The following is a 13,321-nucleotide window of genomic DNA, read 5'->3' on the forward strand; positions in this document are numbered from 1 at the left end:
AAAAAAAAAAAAAAAAAAATTTTTCAAAAATAAAAAGAAGCTCTTAAAATATCTTGCCACAAATATATTTCTTATTTTGTGGTTTTAAAAAGATGCTACAAATCTGTTTCTGAAAAGTCAGATTACTGAAAATGTACTAAGAGTGGTTCTTCACTAAAAGGATCAAATAGGAAACTAATAAGTCCCTCTCCTCTGGAATTTAACTTATTAAAAATTTTTAAGACAATCTTATTCTTAATACATTACCTTGATTGTTCATCCATGTACAATTTCCATATTTACTAAAAAGATTACCAGTAGCAATTGTAAAGTATGGCACATCCAAACTACGGGTTACTATGCATCTATTAAAAATAAGGAGGTAGATGCATATCATTGACAAGTGTATTATACATTGCTATATAAAGAAAGTTACAGAATGATATGTATAGAGTGATTCCATTTATTTGAAAAAAATATATGTGTATACATACACATATACAGATGAGTGTGTGAAGAAGGATAGAAGCCAAACTGTTAAGTACAGTTACCACTGGAGAAGGGAATTAGTTTGGGGGATGAGGAGGTTTTTACTACATATCTGTTTGTATTATATGCCATTTTACGATTATCAGGACTCATCATTATTATTTTAAATTTAAAAACATTAAAAGGGGAATAAAGCCCAAACGCAGTGGCTCACACCTGTAATCCTAGCACTCTGGGAGGCAGAGGTGGGAAGATTACTTGAGGTCAGGAGTTCCAGACCAGCCTGAGAAAGAGCAAGACCCTGTCTCTACTGAAAAATAGAAAAAAAAAATTAGCCAGCAACTAAAAAAAAATAGAAAAAATTAGCTGGGCATGGTGGCACATGCCTGTAGTACCAGATACTCAGGAGGCTGAGGCAGGAGGATCACTTGAACCCAGGAGTTTGAGGTTGCCGTGAGCTAGGCTAGCTCCACAGCACTTTAGTCTGGGTAACAGAGTGAGGTGAGACTCTGTCTCAAAAAAAATTTTAAAAATTAAAAAACAAAAGGGGAATAAATATCATCACTAAATATTTCTTTAGTTCCTTTGGTTTTAGACTGCTGTTTTTAATCACTTGCTTTTACCTAACAAGCTTCAAATTCACCAGTAAATTCTGCTGCTTCTCTTTCTGCCATTTTTCTCAGATCTATAATTTTTAATATACTTCTTTGTCCATTCTCTTTTACTAAGACCATACTCAACAACAGTTGCACTTTACACCTCCAATTCTCCTTCTCTGTAATACATACTAATGTAGTTTAACACATTAACTGCCATGTGAGTTGTATTTAACTCATGTTAGTTTTGAGCCTGGGGGCTCGTGAAGCAAAACCTGGGCAAAACCCTGCCATTGGTTGGTGAAAATCTTACTTGTTGATGTTCTTATCGTTACAATTAATATTGATAAATTAATTCTAAAAACATGGATTAAATGAATAGAAGTCAATAAATGTCATTTTTCATTAAATTAGAAAGGATCATTTTGTTTTTGAAGTTTTTTTGTTTTTTTTTATTCAGGATATTATAGGGGTACAAACATTTTGGTTACATGAAATGCATCTGCCTCGCTCAAGCCAGGGCCACAAGCGTGTCCTTCCCCCATACAGTGCGCCCTGTTTCCATTAGTTGTTGGTTTACTCACCCCACCCACTCTAGCCTCCAACCCCCCAACCCCCTGAATGACTGGTACCCAGTGAGTATTACTACCATGTGAGCACCTTAATGTTGATCAGTTAGTACCAATTTGATGGCAAGTACATGTAGTGCATGTTTTTCCATCCTTGGGATACCTCACTTCAGAGGATGGGCTCAGTCTCTATCCAGGATAATATAAGAGGTGCTAGATCACCATTGTTTTTTGTAGTTGAGTAGTATTCCATGGTATACATATACCACATTTTATTAATGCACTTATGTACTGATGGACATTTGGGTTGTTTCCACATCTTTGCAACTGTAAATCGTGCTGCTATAAACATTAGAGTGTGGATGTTTTTATTATAGAATGTCTTTTTTTCCTTTGGGTAGATGCCTAGTAGTGGGATTGCTGGATCAAATGGTATTTCTATTTTTAGCTCTTTGAGGTATCTCCAAATCACTTTCCACAGGGGTTGTACTAATGTGCAGTCCCACCAGCAGTGTAAGAGTGTTCCAATCTCTCCACATCCATGCCAGCAGTTGTTATTTTGGGACTTTTTGATAGAGGCCATGTTTTGTATTTCCATGATGTCTGTAGTGACTTCTCTTTTTCATTTCTGATTGAGTTTATTAAAGTCCTTTCCTTTCTCATTCTTGTCAATCTAGCAAGAGGGCTATCAATTTTGTTTATTTTTTTGAAAAACCAGCTTTTGGTTTTATTGATCTTCTGTATAGTTCTTTTGTTCTCAATTTCATTTAGTTCTGCTTTAATCTTAGTTATTTCCTTTCTTCTGCTAGGTTTAGAATTAATTTGCTCTTCCTTTTCCAGTTCCTTGAGACGGTTTATTAGTTTGTTGATTTGTGAGCTTTCTGTCTTTTGGATGTGAGCATTTAATGCTATTAGTTTTCCTCTCAGGAATGCTTTTGCTGTATCCCACATGTTTTGATAGCTTGTGTCCCCATTATCATTTAATTCAAAGAATTTTTTGATCTCCATCTGAATCCCTTCCTTCACCCAGCAGTCATTTAGCAATAGATTGTTTAATTTCCACGACTTTGTGAAGCAATGAGTGTTTCTGTTGGAATTGATCTCTAGTTTTATACCACTATGGTCTGAGAAGATACATGGTACAATTTCTATTTTTTTAAGTTTGTTGAGGTCTGATTTGTGGCCTAGATGTGGTCAATTTTGGAGAAAGTTCCATCAGCTAATAAGAAGAATGTATATTCGGCTTTATTTGGGTAGAATGTCCTGTAAATGTCTGTTAGACCTATTTGTTCTAGAGCTCTGTTTGAGTCCACTATTTCTCTGCTTGTTTTTTGTTTGGAGTATCTGTCCATTTCAGACAGATGGGGTGTTGAAATCCCCCGCTACTATGGCATTACTGTTTATCATGCTATTTAGATGATACATGGTTTGCTTTATATATCTGGGTCCTCCTGTGTTGGGTGCATAGATACTAAAAATTGTTAAGTCTTCTTGTTGGATTTTTCCTTTCACCATTATATAGTGACCATCTTTGTCTTTCTTTACTTTTGCGATTTTAAAATTTATGCTGTCTGAAATCAGAATCACTCCGCCAGTCTCTTTTGGTTTCCATTTGCCTGAAAGTTTGTTTTCCAACCTTTGACCTTGAGTCTGAAAGCGTCTTTGTGGGTTAGATGCGTTTCCTGGAGACAGCAGATACTTGGCTTATAATCTTTTATCCACTCAGCCAGTCTGTGCCTCTTTAAAGGACAATTCAGGCCATTCACATTTATTGAGAGGATTGATACTTGGGGTAGATTTCTGTTCATATTGTTGGGTAAGTTTTTATTGTTTTGTTTTACCTCTCGAGCCATTGTGGAATCTGGGTTCTGGGCTTTAACTCTTGAGTGTTTTTAATTTGGTGGGCATCTATTGCACTGTTCAATGTGTAATGTAGGTCTGAGCACTTCCTACAGAGCAGGTCTGGTCTTTGCAAATTCCATCAGTGATTACTTGTCTGGGATAGTCTGTATTTCTCCCTTGTAGATGAAACTCAGTTTTGCCAGGTAAAGAATTCTAGGTTGGCCATTGTTCTGTTTAAGATTGAGGATGGGTCCCCAATCCCTTCTTGCTTGTAGGGTTTCATTTTAGAAGTCTGCAGTCAGTCTGATAGGTTTTCTTTTGTAGGTTCTGTCATTTTCGTCTTACTGTGCGAAGAATTTCCTCTTTTGTGCTTACTTTGGCCAGTCTGATAATTACGTGATATGGTGTTTGCCTCTTCACGTTGAGTCTCCCAGGAGTTCTGTGTGCTTCTTGTATCTGGATATCCAGGTTTCTGGCCAGGCCGGGCATATTTTCCTCCAGTATTCCAAGAAATAGATTTTCCAGCCCTTGTATATTTTCTTCTTCTCTCTCTGGGATGCCTATAATTCTTATATTTGGTTTCTTTACATAATCCCACATTTCTTTTATGTTCTGCTCTTGACTCTTGCTTCTGTGTTCTTTTTCTTCATCTGATTTGTTTAGCACATAGGCATTATCTTCAAGCTCTGAGATTCTCTCCTCTGCATGATCCATTCTATTTTTTAGGCTTTCCACTGTGTTTTGAAGTTCCTTGAATGCCTCCTTCATTTCCAAGATTTCTGTTTGGTTTTTTTGTAACATTTCAATTTCTTTAGATAATTTTTCATTCATTTCCTGAATTATTCTAGTGGTTTCTTTCTGTTGAGTTTCTATTTTCTCTTCAATTGCATTGAGTTTCCTTGCAATCCATATTCAGAATTCTTCCATCAATTTAATCATTTCGTTTAAATTAGTATCTGATTTTGAGGGTCTCATGATTTCTTTTGGGGGTAACTTTTCTCTCTGCTCTTTCATATTCCCTGTGTTCTTTCTCTGGTTCTTTCTCATCAAGGTAATTGATTGAGAACCGGAGTGCTAGGACTGGTTTGTGCCCTTAACTTCAAGCCCCCAAGGGATGTTCCTTAACAGTGGTGGGAGGAGGTGAGCTGGTCTTGTATTGCCTTAGAGGTATTTTGGCAAGTTGGGTTACCTCTGACCTTTTGTCTTCACCTCTTGCCCATGAAGATTAGTGAGTTTGGTCCCCTGGCTTAAGCTCCCATGTGGAGAATCGCACCTGTGTGTATAACTCTGCTGCCCTCTAGTAGCTTGAGATGGAGGGCACTGTGTTGAGCTGTGCAGTTACCCTCTCTGTCATTGGTTGTAGATTGTGTGGAGGAGCCAGTTATCGAGGTAATCTGATGCCTCTGTGTTGGTGGTTTCTGCTCCCCAGCTGAGGAATACTAATGCCCAATCTTCAGGAAGGATCTTTCCACTTCTGAGGGTTAACTGGACCCTATTCCCCCTTAAAGTGGTGGTAGGAGCAAGGCAGATTGCAGCTGCTGCCTACCAGCCTGGATGTGTGCTTCTATGCTTGCTCACTAGGGGGAGCCACTAATGTGTTATTCAGGGTTCTTCCACCACACTTGGGAGGCTGCGCCTGATGGGAGGGGTTACTTGGTGCACCTGCTGTGGCTTCTGGCCAGCATTTTCCTTCCCTGAGCGTGAACACCACTGTTGGCAGTGGCCTGGATGCAGAGATCAGGCCCCAGAGTTATGATCCTACTGGATGACCTAAGCCTGTCTGAGAGGCCAAGTCACTGGGCTGTCAACTATTGATCTGCGCCAAGGCCCCACAGATTCATGCAAGTTGCACAGAGAAAGTGGCTTTTCTTTCCTCTCCCTATCTCCAGGGGTGGAACCTACCACTTTTCAGCACGAAATTCGCAGTACTAGAGGGAGGGGTGATGCCCGAGTCCACCCAGAGCCCCAGCGCCTGTGATTCCTGCAGGTGCCAGCCTCCCACGACTAGGGAAGCACTCAAAATTCGCCCATTAAAACGGGCCCGGCTAGCTGACAACAGGTCGTGGAAGGCCGGAGCCTGTCACGAGCATCCCCAGGCTGGAGGAAGGGTGCCGCTCAAAACTGTAGCACACCACAGCGTCTGGGTTGTGGACCCCAAAAATGGCGGTCGCCCACCAGCAGAGTGCTAGCATTGGGGGCAACTGTTCAGGAGTTGGCGGATGCCAAACTGGGGAGCTGAGTCAACAGGATGCCCGCTGTCTCGTGTGTCACCCTTTCGCAATCTCGTGCTGTTCTGTAGCAAATGTATCTTACTCTTATTCTGTAAACTTATCTTGTCCTTCCTCAATAAACTTTGTTTTACGCTTGGGAAAAAAAAAAACTACTTTATTGAAAAAACTAAGGGGCATAAATTACAATTTGACAAAAGTACTTGATGTGTTTTCTCTATCAGTTACATTGGCATATATATTAATATAACATAATATTCTCAAATACCATGAATATAAAGTTGCTGGGTTCCCACACACCCAACCTTAGATGCTGTTTATACATACATTTCTATCACATTCCAACCTGTGCATCTAATATAAAGTTATAAATTTAAAATAAGTCATATTTTAAGCTTTTGTATAAAAGAATCAGCCCAAGTATTCAAATATAACATAGTAAAAGTCTTCTTATTTGCTAGCTATGGAAAGTACAACTTAACCCTCCATTTAAAAACTAGATAAATGTTTGGTATATGCTTGTTTCTACTTTGTAAAATACACGTGAAAATCAACAGGAAAGGAATTATTCAGATTTTGAACTCATTTAGCTTTACACATATTTACTATTAACTATAACTAAATATATGAGGGAAACTCATAGTCCTGAACTGGCTTCCTTTGTAGCAAAATACATTGAAGCTTCCAAAATGTTTGCCAAGGGGGAGCCAGGAAATTATGGTTTCTTTAAAGAAATATTTTTAAATGAAAACAATGAGAGACAAGAAAGAACCATTTATAAAGAGAACAGGAAGGAGATGTTGACTGATGATACAAAACTACATTATTATAAAGAAAACCAAATTTTTGTGTCATAACCATGTTCCAAAACTGGGTTCATATTTTACAGTATCCTTAAATATAAACAATGAATGTATCAGCGGATTATCATAAGTCATCACATTTTGGATTGAAGTAGTCAAGATACAATGTAAATTTTCTATTTTTCCTGGAAAGGAATGAATTTTTTTTCCCTAAGAAAGAGTAATTATTAGGGCATGATATTAAACTTGCTAGCTGAACATTAAGATTCAGAGGACCTGCCAAACATCAGTATTGATAGGCTTTGTTCTGGAACAATAATCAATTTTTCCATGGAAGAAGTAACGTGGACACATAAACCTAGCTGCTGGAGCAGGGAAGAAGCCAGGGAAAATCTCACTATTCCAGACACAGACTCACTTAATCCCCTTATTTTCAGTCTAGCCACCTTACTTCTACTCTTCACTGTGCTAAGTGTCTTCAAATCCGGAAACCCTCCGATTTGGTGTGTCCTGAAAATTATCCCATCTCATTTGTTCTTTATATAAACTTTGAACACACCCCCTCATTTTCAGTTCTACCTTCTAATGTATCTGATGCTTCCAATACTTGTGCCTTTCTGGGCTTCTACAGCAGTGGGGTTCACATGTTTATTTTATGACATATAAAAAAGAACATATGTAATATATTAATGTAAGTTAAAATATTACGTATTAAAAATATTTAGACCATAGGTAAAGTATATGTATGTCAAGTATGTAATCTTTTAAGCAAATATTTATAAGTACACATATGTATAGTAAAAGGACAAACATCAAATGGTAAATAGTGGGCAATACTGAGTGATTGAATTAGATGATTTATGCTCATTTGGGCTTTTCTATGTTTTCCAAATTTTCTGCCTTAAGCATGTCTGTTATTTTTGCAATTTTAAGAAAACGCCTCTAAATCCTTTTTTTTAAAAGTGGGAAAATATAAAGTTAGACTAAGCTGCCACATACTGGCTTAGTTTCACTGACCCCAAAGGCCTTCTAGACAGTGTCACTCATTTGTTTATCATAATAGTGAACCTAGCCCAACTCTGCAGCAAATAATATTTTCAGTATATGTCAAAAGAGGTCATCAAATAAACATCTATGAAGCAATGTTTTCAGGCTACCTTTCTAGACCTTGCTTTGCAATTATATGGACAATTTTTCTTTAGTGATACCATTCCCCATGAGTAGGAATGTCTTCCTTTCCCTTTTTGTTTGCCTAAATTATGTCCTTCCTTCAAAGTCCAGCTTAAGTCCAGTCTCCTCTATGAAATCTTAACCAACTACTTTAATCAGCAATAATCCCTAGACTTTAAATGTGTTTAGATACTGAACCAAGGAATATGACATTTAAACTCAAATTATTCTTTAATCCTGTACATTAGTTTTGTTTCCCAAATATATTTGAAATTATTTGAAAGTAAGGATGCCATCCAATATTTGCAACACTCCCTAATATAAAAATGGGTTTCTTGTTGAGCCTCCATTAGTGCCTGTTGATAGACAGTTTAATAATAACAATATGGAGACTTCTAACTAGTTAAATATTAAAACAGGCAATAAAATATGAATTAAGCCTTTTTTCAGGTCCTCTGACTTCTGCCCCTGAATTTTTAGGGCAGCGAACTTCTCTATAGATCCTCATTACCCTGATTGCTCTGTTTCTTTTGTTGGCTTAATTTGTCTCTTCTGTCTCCTAAATGAGAAGATCCTTAGCTCTTAGTTCTTCTTCCAAGATATTCACCTCCCCTCACGACAGCACCTATTTGGATGGTTTTAATATCTCTTTAGCTGTCTACTCCCACATTTTCAACTCCAACCTTCCACTCAAGTTCCATACCAGTTCCATATTTCCAATAATATAATCATTTGATTATCTTTAGCTGCTGCACATGTAAAAGGGCCAAAACTAAATTTTTTACCGATCATTCTAAATTTCCCTTCTGGCTTTCAAAACTCTCCGCATCTTAGTCTCACTGCACTTATCATTTGAAATTATTTCGCGGCCTCTGGTTCTCATGTTTTATCCTGTCAGGTTAATCCTTCCACAAGTCCAATTTTAATATGTATGGTACTTCCCTGATGTAAAAGTATTACAGGACAATGCATCAATAATTCAACGTAACATTCAAAGTCCCTGACAAGGAAGTTCCAAGTTGCTTTTCAAAATTACTACTTTGTTCTTCAACATGAATCATTTCTTTCCACATGGGCCTACTTCCTGACTACCTTATAAACACCCCATTTAATTCTCAATTAATCTAATTCCCTTTTTCTGAAATGCCTTTCCTTTCAGTGTAACCAAATTTTACATGTCCTTTTAGGTCTAAGTTATAAATTCTCCACAAAATTTTTCTTATTTTAAACTACATTGATGTCTATGCTTTCTCTAAACTTCTATCTTTTTACTCAGTGTAACACAACTTAGCACTCATTAGCGTCCTAGTGATTTCATGTGTCTATTTTCCTTGACTAGGTTATGCTGGGGACTAAGCCCATGACTTATAATACTTCCTTAGTGACTCTCACAGTTCATCACAATAAATACTGTGTGATGGGTTCTGTATAAATAGTATGCTATTATTAATACTTGTAACTTAAAACCATGGTTCGTCTATTATTATTTTATGAGGAAATCAAATCGATTTTCACACAATTTGATGAAAAGAAAGATCAGGTTCTACAATTAAGGAAGTTGTGATCAAATGAGTTCCATAAGGTCATAATTTATCTGTGATAGACTTGGAAAATAATTTTTACTCTTGCACAGCCTGTCAAATAATTCATTACAGGAATTAAAAAAGGAAACTAACTTTCCTTGACATTTTAAGATTGTGCCTGAAAACGTAGAATTGTTATGAACAGAATCTGGGGTACAGCTAACTATATTATACCCTTTTATAGTTAAATTTACATATACAATTCAAATAATTTAATACAAAATCAACACATGTGAAGTTACATTTATGCTTAATGATAATATTGTTTTAAACTAATTACATAATAATCTGCAAACATCAATGTGACTTAAAGCACAATATTTTATGGAATTCAAAAATACCCCAGAGTGATACATTTAATAGTGTTTTAATACTGAAACTATTATTCCCTAAGGACAGTTGGTATAATGGTTTAAGAAATTCAAAGCAGGAAATTATTATATAGTTTTTTTTAATGAGCTAATTTTAGGAGACCAAAAAAATTAAAGTGAGAAATATATTTAATAGCTGGTAAAACAAAAACTCTGTATCTCATACCTTTAATACATCTCAAACTAATAATAGGCATAGTCTGAAATTTTTATTCTGAAAAAAAATATATATATATATATGTAAGTCTTGATTTGTAAACTGTTCTGAATTCATGAGGGGAATTATTTTGTAAATGGTACTATTTACAGGTCGTTGGACTGACAATATTAACTAAGCTTTGGTAATGATGACATCTTATAAATCCTCATTAGGCACAGGGAAAGGTCCAAGCTCAGATTGCATCCTCTGAAATCCTTTATGTTGTCATAGTTGCCTCATTCATTTCTAAATAGTTGGATCTTTTAAAGAAATAGGATCCCTAAAGAGACGACAACTAAAATAAATTTGTAAATCCTAAATTTACCATTTCTTGGGGGTAAAACATTTACATTAGTAGGGAAGTAGCCAAATTCAAAGACTGAGAGTCCAAATGTGTTAGCATCAAGATGTTGAGAAACTTTTTTCACTCCTTTTCTAAGAGTTATAGAACATTATGTTGTGATCGGCTATTGCCATTTTAGAGCTAAAATATGAGGAAATCACTAATAAAATATTAAAGCATGTGCTATCTTTGGAACCACCATACTGGACATGTGCACAAAAGGAGGACTTTCGGGGAATCTGTTGAGGTGGTTTACTTATTTTATAACTAAGTAAAATTTAACAAAAAGGTTAAGGGGATCCTTTCCTTAAGCTAAAAATTTATCTTGAGTATCAAAATTTTAATTTATTGTGATACTAGAGATCTTTTGGAATAGAACACATACATTTTTAGAAGACATAGCTAACAGTACTGTCCAGAAACTAAAGAAGTGGATGGATAATGTCAGGAGGTCTCTCAAAAACCCTAAAGATGTGGGGACTGAATTAGACCTGTGGGCAGGGTAGAGGTGAAGTTTTCTTGTTAAAATATATCACACCAAGAATGTGCTAGGAGTAAAAGGTCTATTTGAGAAATATCTTATTCATCATAGAAATAAAGTACAAAATATGACAGAACAAAAAAAGAGATAAGTCCTATTGAAAATGTTAAAAGCAGACTCACTGGTACACTTGCCTAATTAACCAGTATTGTCAGATTGCTGTAAATTACAAAAGTAATTTTATATATATTCTGTCATGAAAATTCCTTTTCTGAGTTTAATTAATTCAACAGTGAGGGACATCCTTCTCCAAATGCCCCTGACACACACACACACAAACTTACTATTACATTAAAAGGCAATAAAGTCTATCCAAAAAGGATTGTCTATTGGGATGCTCCACTGCATATTTTAAGATGCCCAACATGTCCCAACTTACCCAGTGTAATGGGTAAGGGTGGAGGCCATGAGACACGCCTCTTACTATAGGTGGCAGGCTTGCCCTCCAGTCAAATAATTTTGAGCCTGTTTTTAAGGTGAGTAATGGCATTAAGAACTACAAGTTTGAAACTTTCTGGAGCATATGTTGTATTCAAGTTTTAAAGTATGATTAAAACTTACTATTATGCAAACAAGCTATAATTTTTTTAAATTCTATCCTTTTTAATAGTATCCTAATGCAAATTTAAGAAGTAATATGGTTCTAAAAATATTAATTCAGCCTTGTAAACCATCTCTGAAAGGTAAAAACTTACGTCAGCTGAGGAGGTAACTAAACAGTACCTCCATGAGTAAAGGTAGACTAGTTTAGGAAAAAATACGGAAAAACTAGAATCCACTGAAATGGTAGTCTGTATTCAAATGGTATACTAAAATTTTATAATTACCACAAATTTGATGTTGTAGATATATGAATAGAACCATGTGCCTAAACTGCAAACAAGAATGGTCAAACATGAAATAAATCACAATGTAAACAAGAATTTAAATGGATACAGGATATATGATTGCACAAATCAGTTATAATTAGTAGTTCTAATGTAATTTCAATTCCATGAATGACTAATAATTATCCTTTTTAGCACAAGCATGTAAAATTTTTCTCAAAAAAAGGTATTTTTTAAGCCTATCAGCAAAGCTAAGGCATTGTGTCCTGGTTATGTTCTGACTCTGGCCCCATTCAATATTTAGATCACTTCATGGAAGCCCTAATAGTAGTGTGCAATAGAAATTTCTGAGATGGAAATGTTCTCTATCTGCACTGTCTAATATGATAACATGTGGCTACTGAGCACTTAAAATGTGGATAGTGCAACTGAGGAACTGAATTTTTAATTTTATTTAATTATTCAAATAGCCACATATGACTAGTGGTTACCATAGTAAACAGCAGCACAGCTTAGAGGGTGCAAAAAGTAGTAAGACCAAATGTCTTGTTATTTTAGGTCTAATTCTAGTCTGCTTGTTGATTTCCTTAAGCATGGTATTTAAAAACACAAGAGTGGTACGCCAAAAAACATTTTGTCCTATGATTTCATCTTCATTCGAAAATATGACTAAATCTCTGCCAGTAAACATCTAATAAAACAGACAAATCCAAACAAAAAATACAATATGAAAAGATTTTTATTAGTGTTTATAATATGTTAGTACAATTATACTGATTAATACCGCTTAATGAGCCTGGTGGCCTGTGTCAAGCTGTCTAGTTTTAGCTCTATAATAACTAGAATTCAAACTATGAAATATCCACTCCTAAAAACTTTTTGTCCACTACCTATCATAACACAAGAACACCAATTACTACATAGTTTTCAGCTCCATTGGTTATAAACACTGCAAAAGCTTCTCAAATCATTTTACCTGACAGACATATTTGTTCTTCCATTTGCTCAGCACACACTGACTGTTTTGCATCAGCTCCTGAAGTACAACAGAAAAAGAGAGTGCAGTTGGCTACATATATTGTCATTATCAGTTAAAGTGCTTCTGATTTGCAAGCAAAAAAAGATCAACATGCCACACAAAGATGCAACTGTTTTGGAACTCCTCACTGGACAAAAGCAAAGCTATCATCACCAAGAGAGTTGATCCTTTATGAAAATTAAAGCTGCTGAAAGATGTTTTAAAACAGATTTGTTTGTTGCCATTTTTGAAACTTTTTAAAAGATACCTCCAACTCTTTGAGTGAGTCTCGGAGTTTTTCTGGGCGTCTGTTTTTAAGCGTCCAAGGATAATCTCGTGCTGGCAAATAAAACATGTACTACAGTTAGTTAAACAAGATTTAAAAAAGGAAACTCTGCTTAGCAGTGTGCCTTAGGAAGATTAAAATAAAACACCTCCATAATTGAGAGGAAGTGGGCTTCATTTCTATCATCAAATGACAGCCTTTTGAAAGGCTTTGTCATAGGAACAGGATTTTTACCGCAAAACAATCTCCCTAATCATAATTTTATGATGACAACCAACAAGGCTTAGAGAATTCCTGGGAAAGGGTGCTAGGCCTGTGAATCTAGTACTTAATGGTAAATGACACACTCTTTACCACTGAAGTAACTTTTTCATGTAAATAATTACATGTTCAATCCAAAAGAAATTTCAAATTCTGTAAATGACATACTCAGACCTAAAAATTCTTGTGAGTAAATGAATACAGTAAGGAAAGAAA

At 35.8% G+C, this 13,321-nt stretch overlaps 1 protein-coding gene across 1 annotated transcript in view; it reads right to left on the minus strand.

Annotated features, from left to right (window-relative positions):
* The window catches only part of WDPCP (WD repeat containing planar cell polarity effector), a 264,905-nt gene extending 252,016 nt beyond the window's left edge, over nt 1-12,889 (minus strand). Inside the window, exons 1-2 of the mRNA XM_012639221.1 lie at nt 12,827-12,889; nt 12,517-12,576 (exon numbers count right to left, since the gene is read on the minus strand). Of these exons, the coding sequence (XP_012494675.1) occupies nt 12,517-12,570 (54 nt within the window). The 5' untranslated portion in view covers nt 12,571-12,576; nt 12,827-12,889. The remainder of the gene's footprint in view (nt 1-12,516; nt 12,577-12,826) is intronic.
* Nucleotides 12,890-13,321: the final 432 nt, after the last annotated feature.

This window comes from Propithecus coquereli, unplaced genomic scaffold (assembly GCF_000956105.1).
Source record: "Propithecus coquereli isolate 6110/MARCELLA unplaced genomic scaffold, Pcoq_1.0 Scaffold138, whole genome shotgun sequence".
Lineage (NCBI taxonomy): Eukaryota > Metazoa > Chordata > Mammalia > Primates > Indriidae > Propithecus > Propithecus coquereli.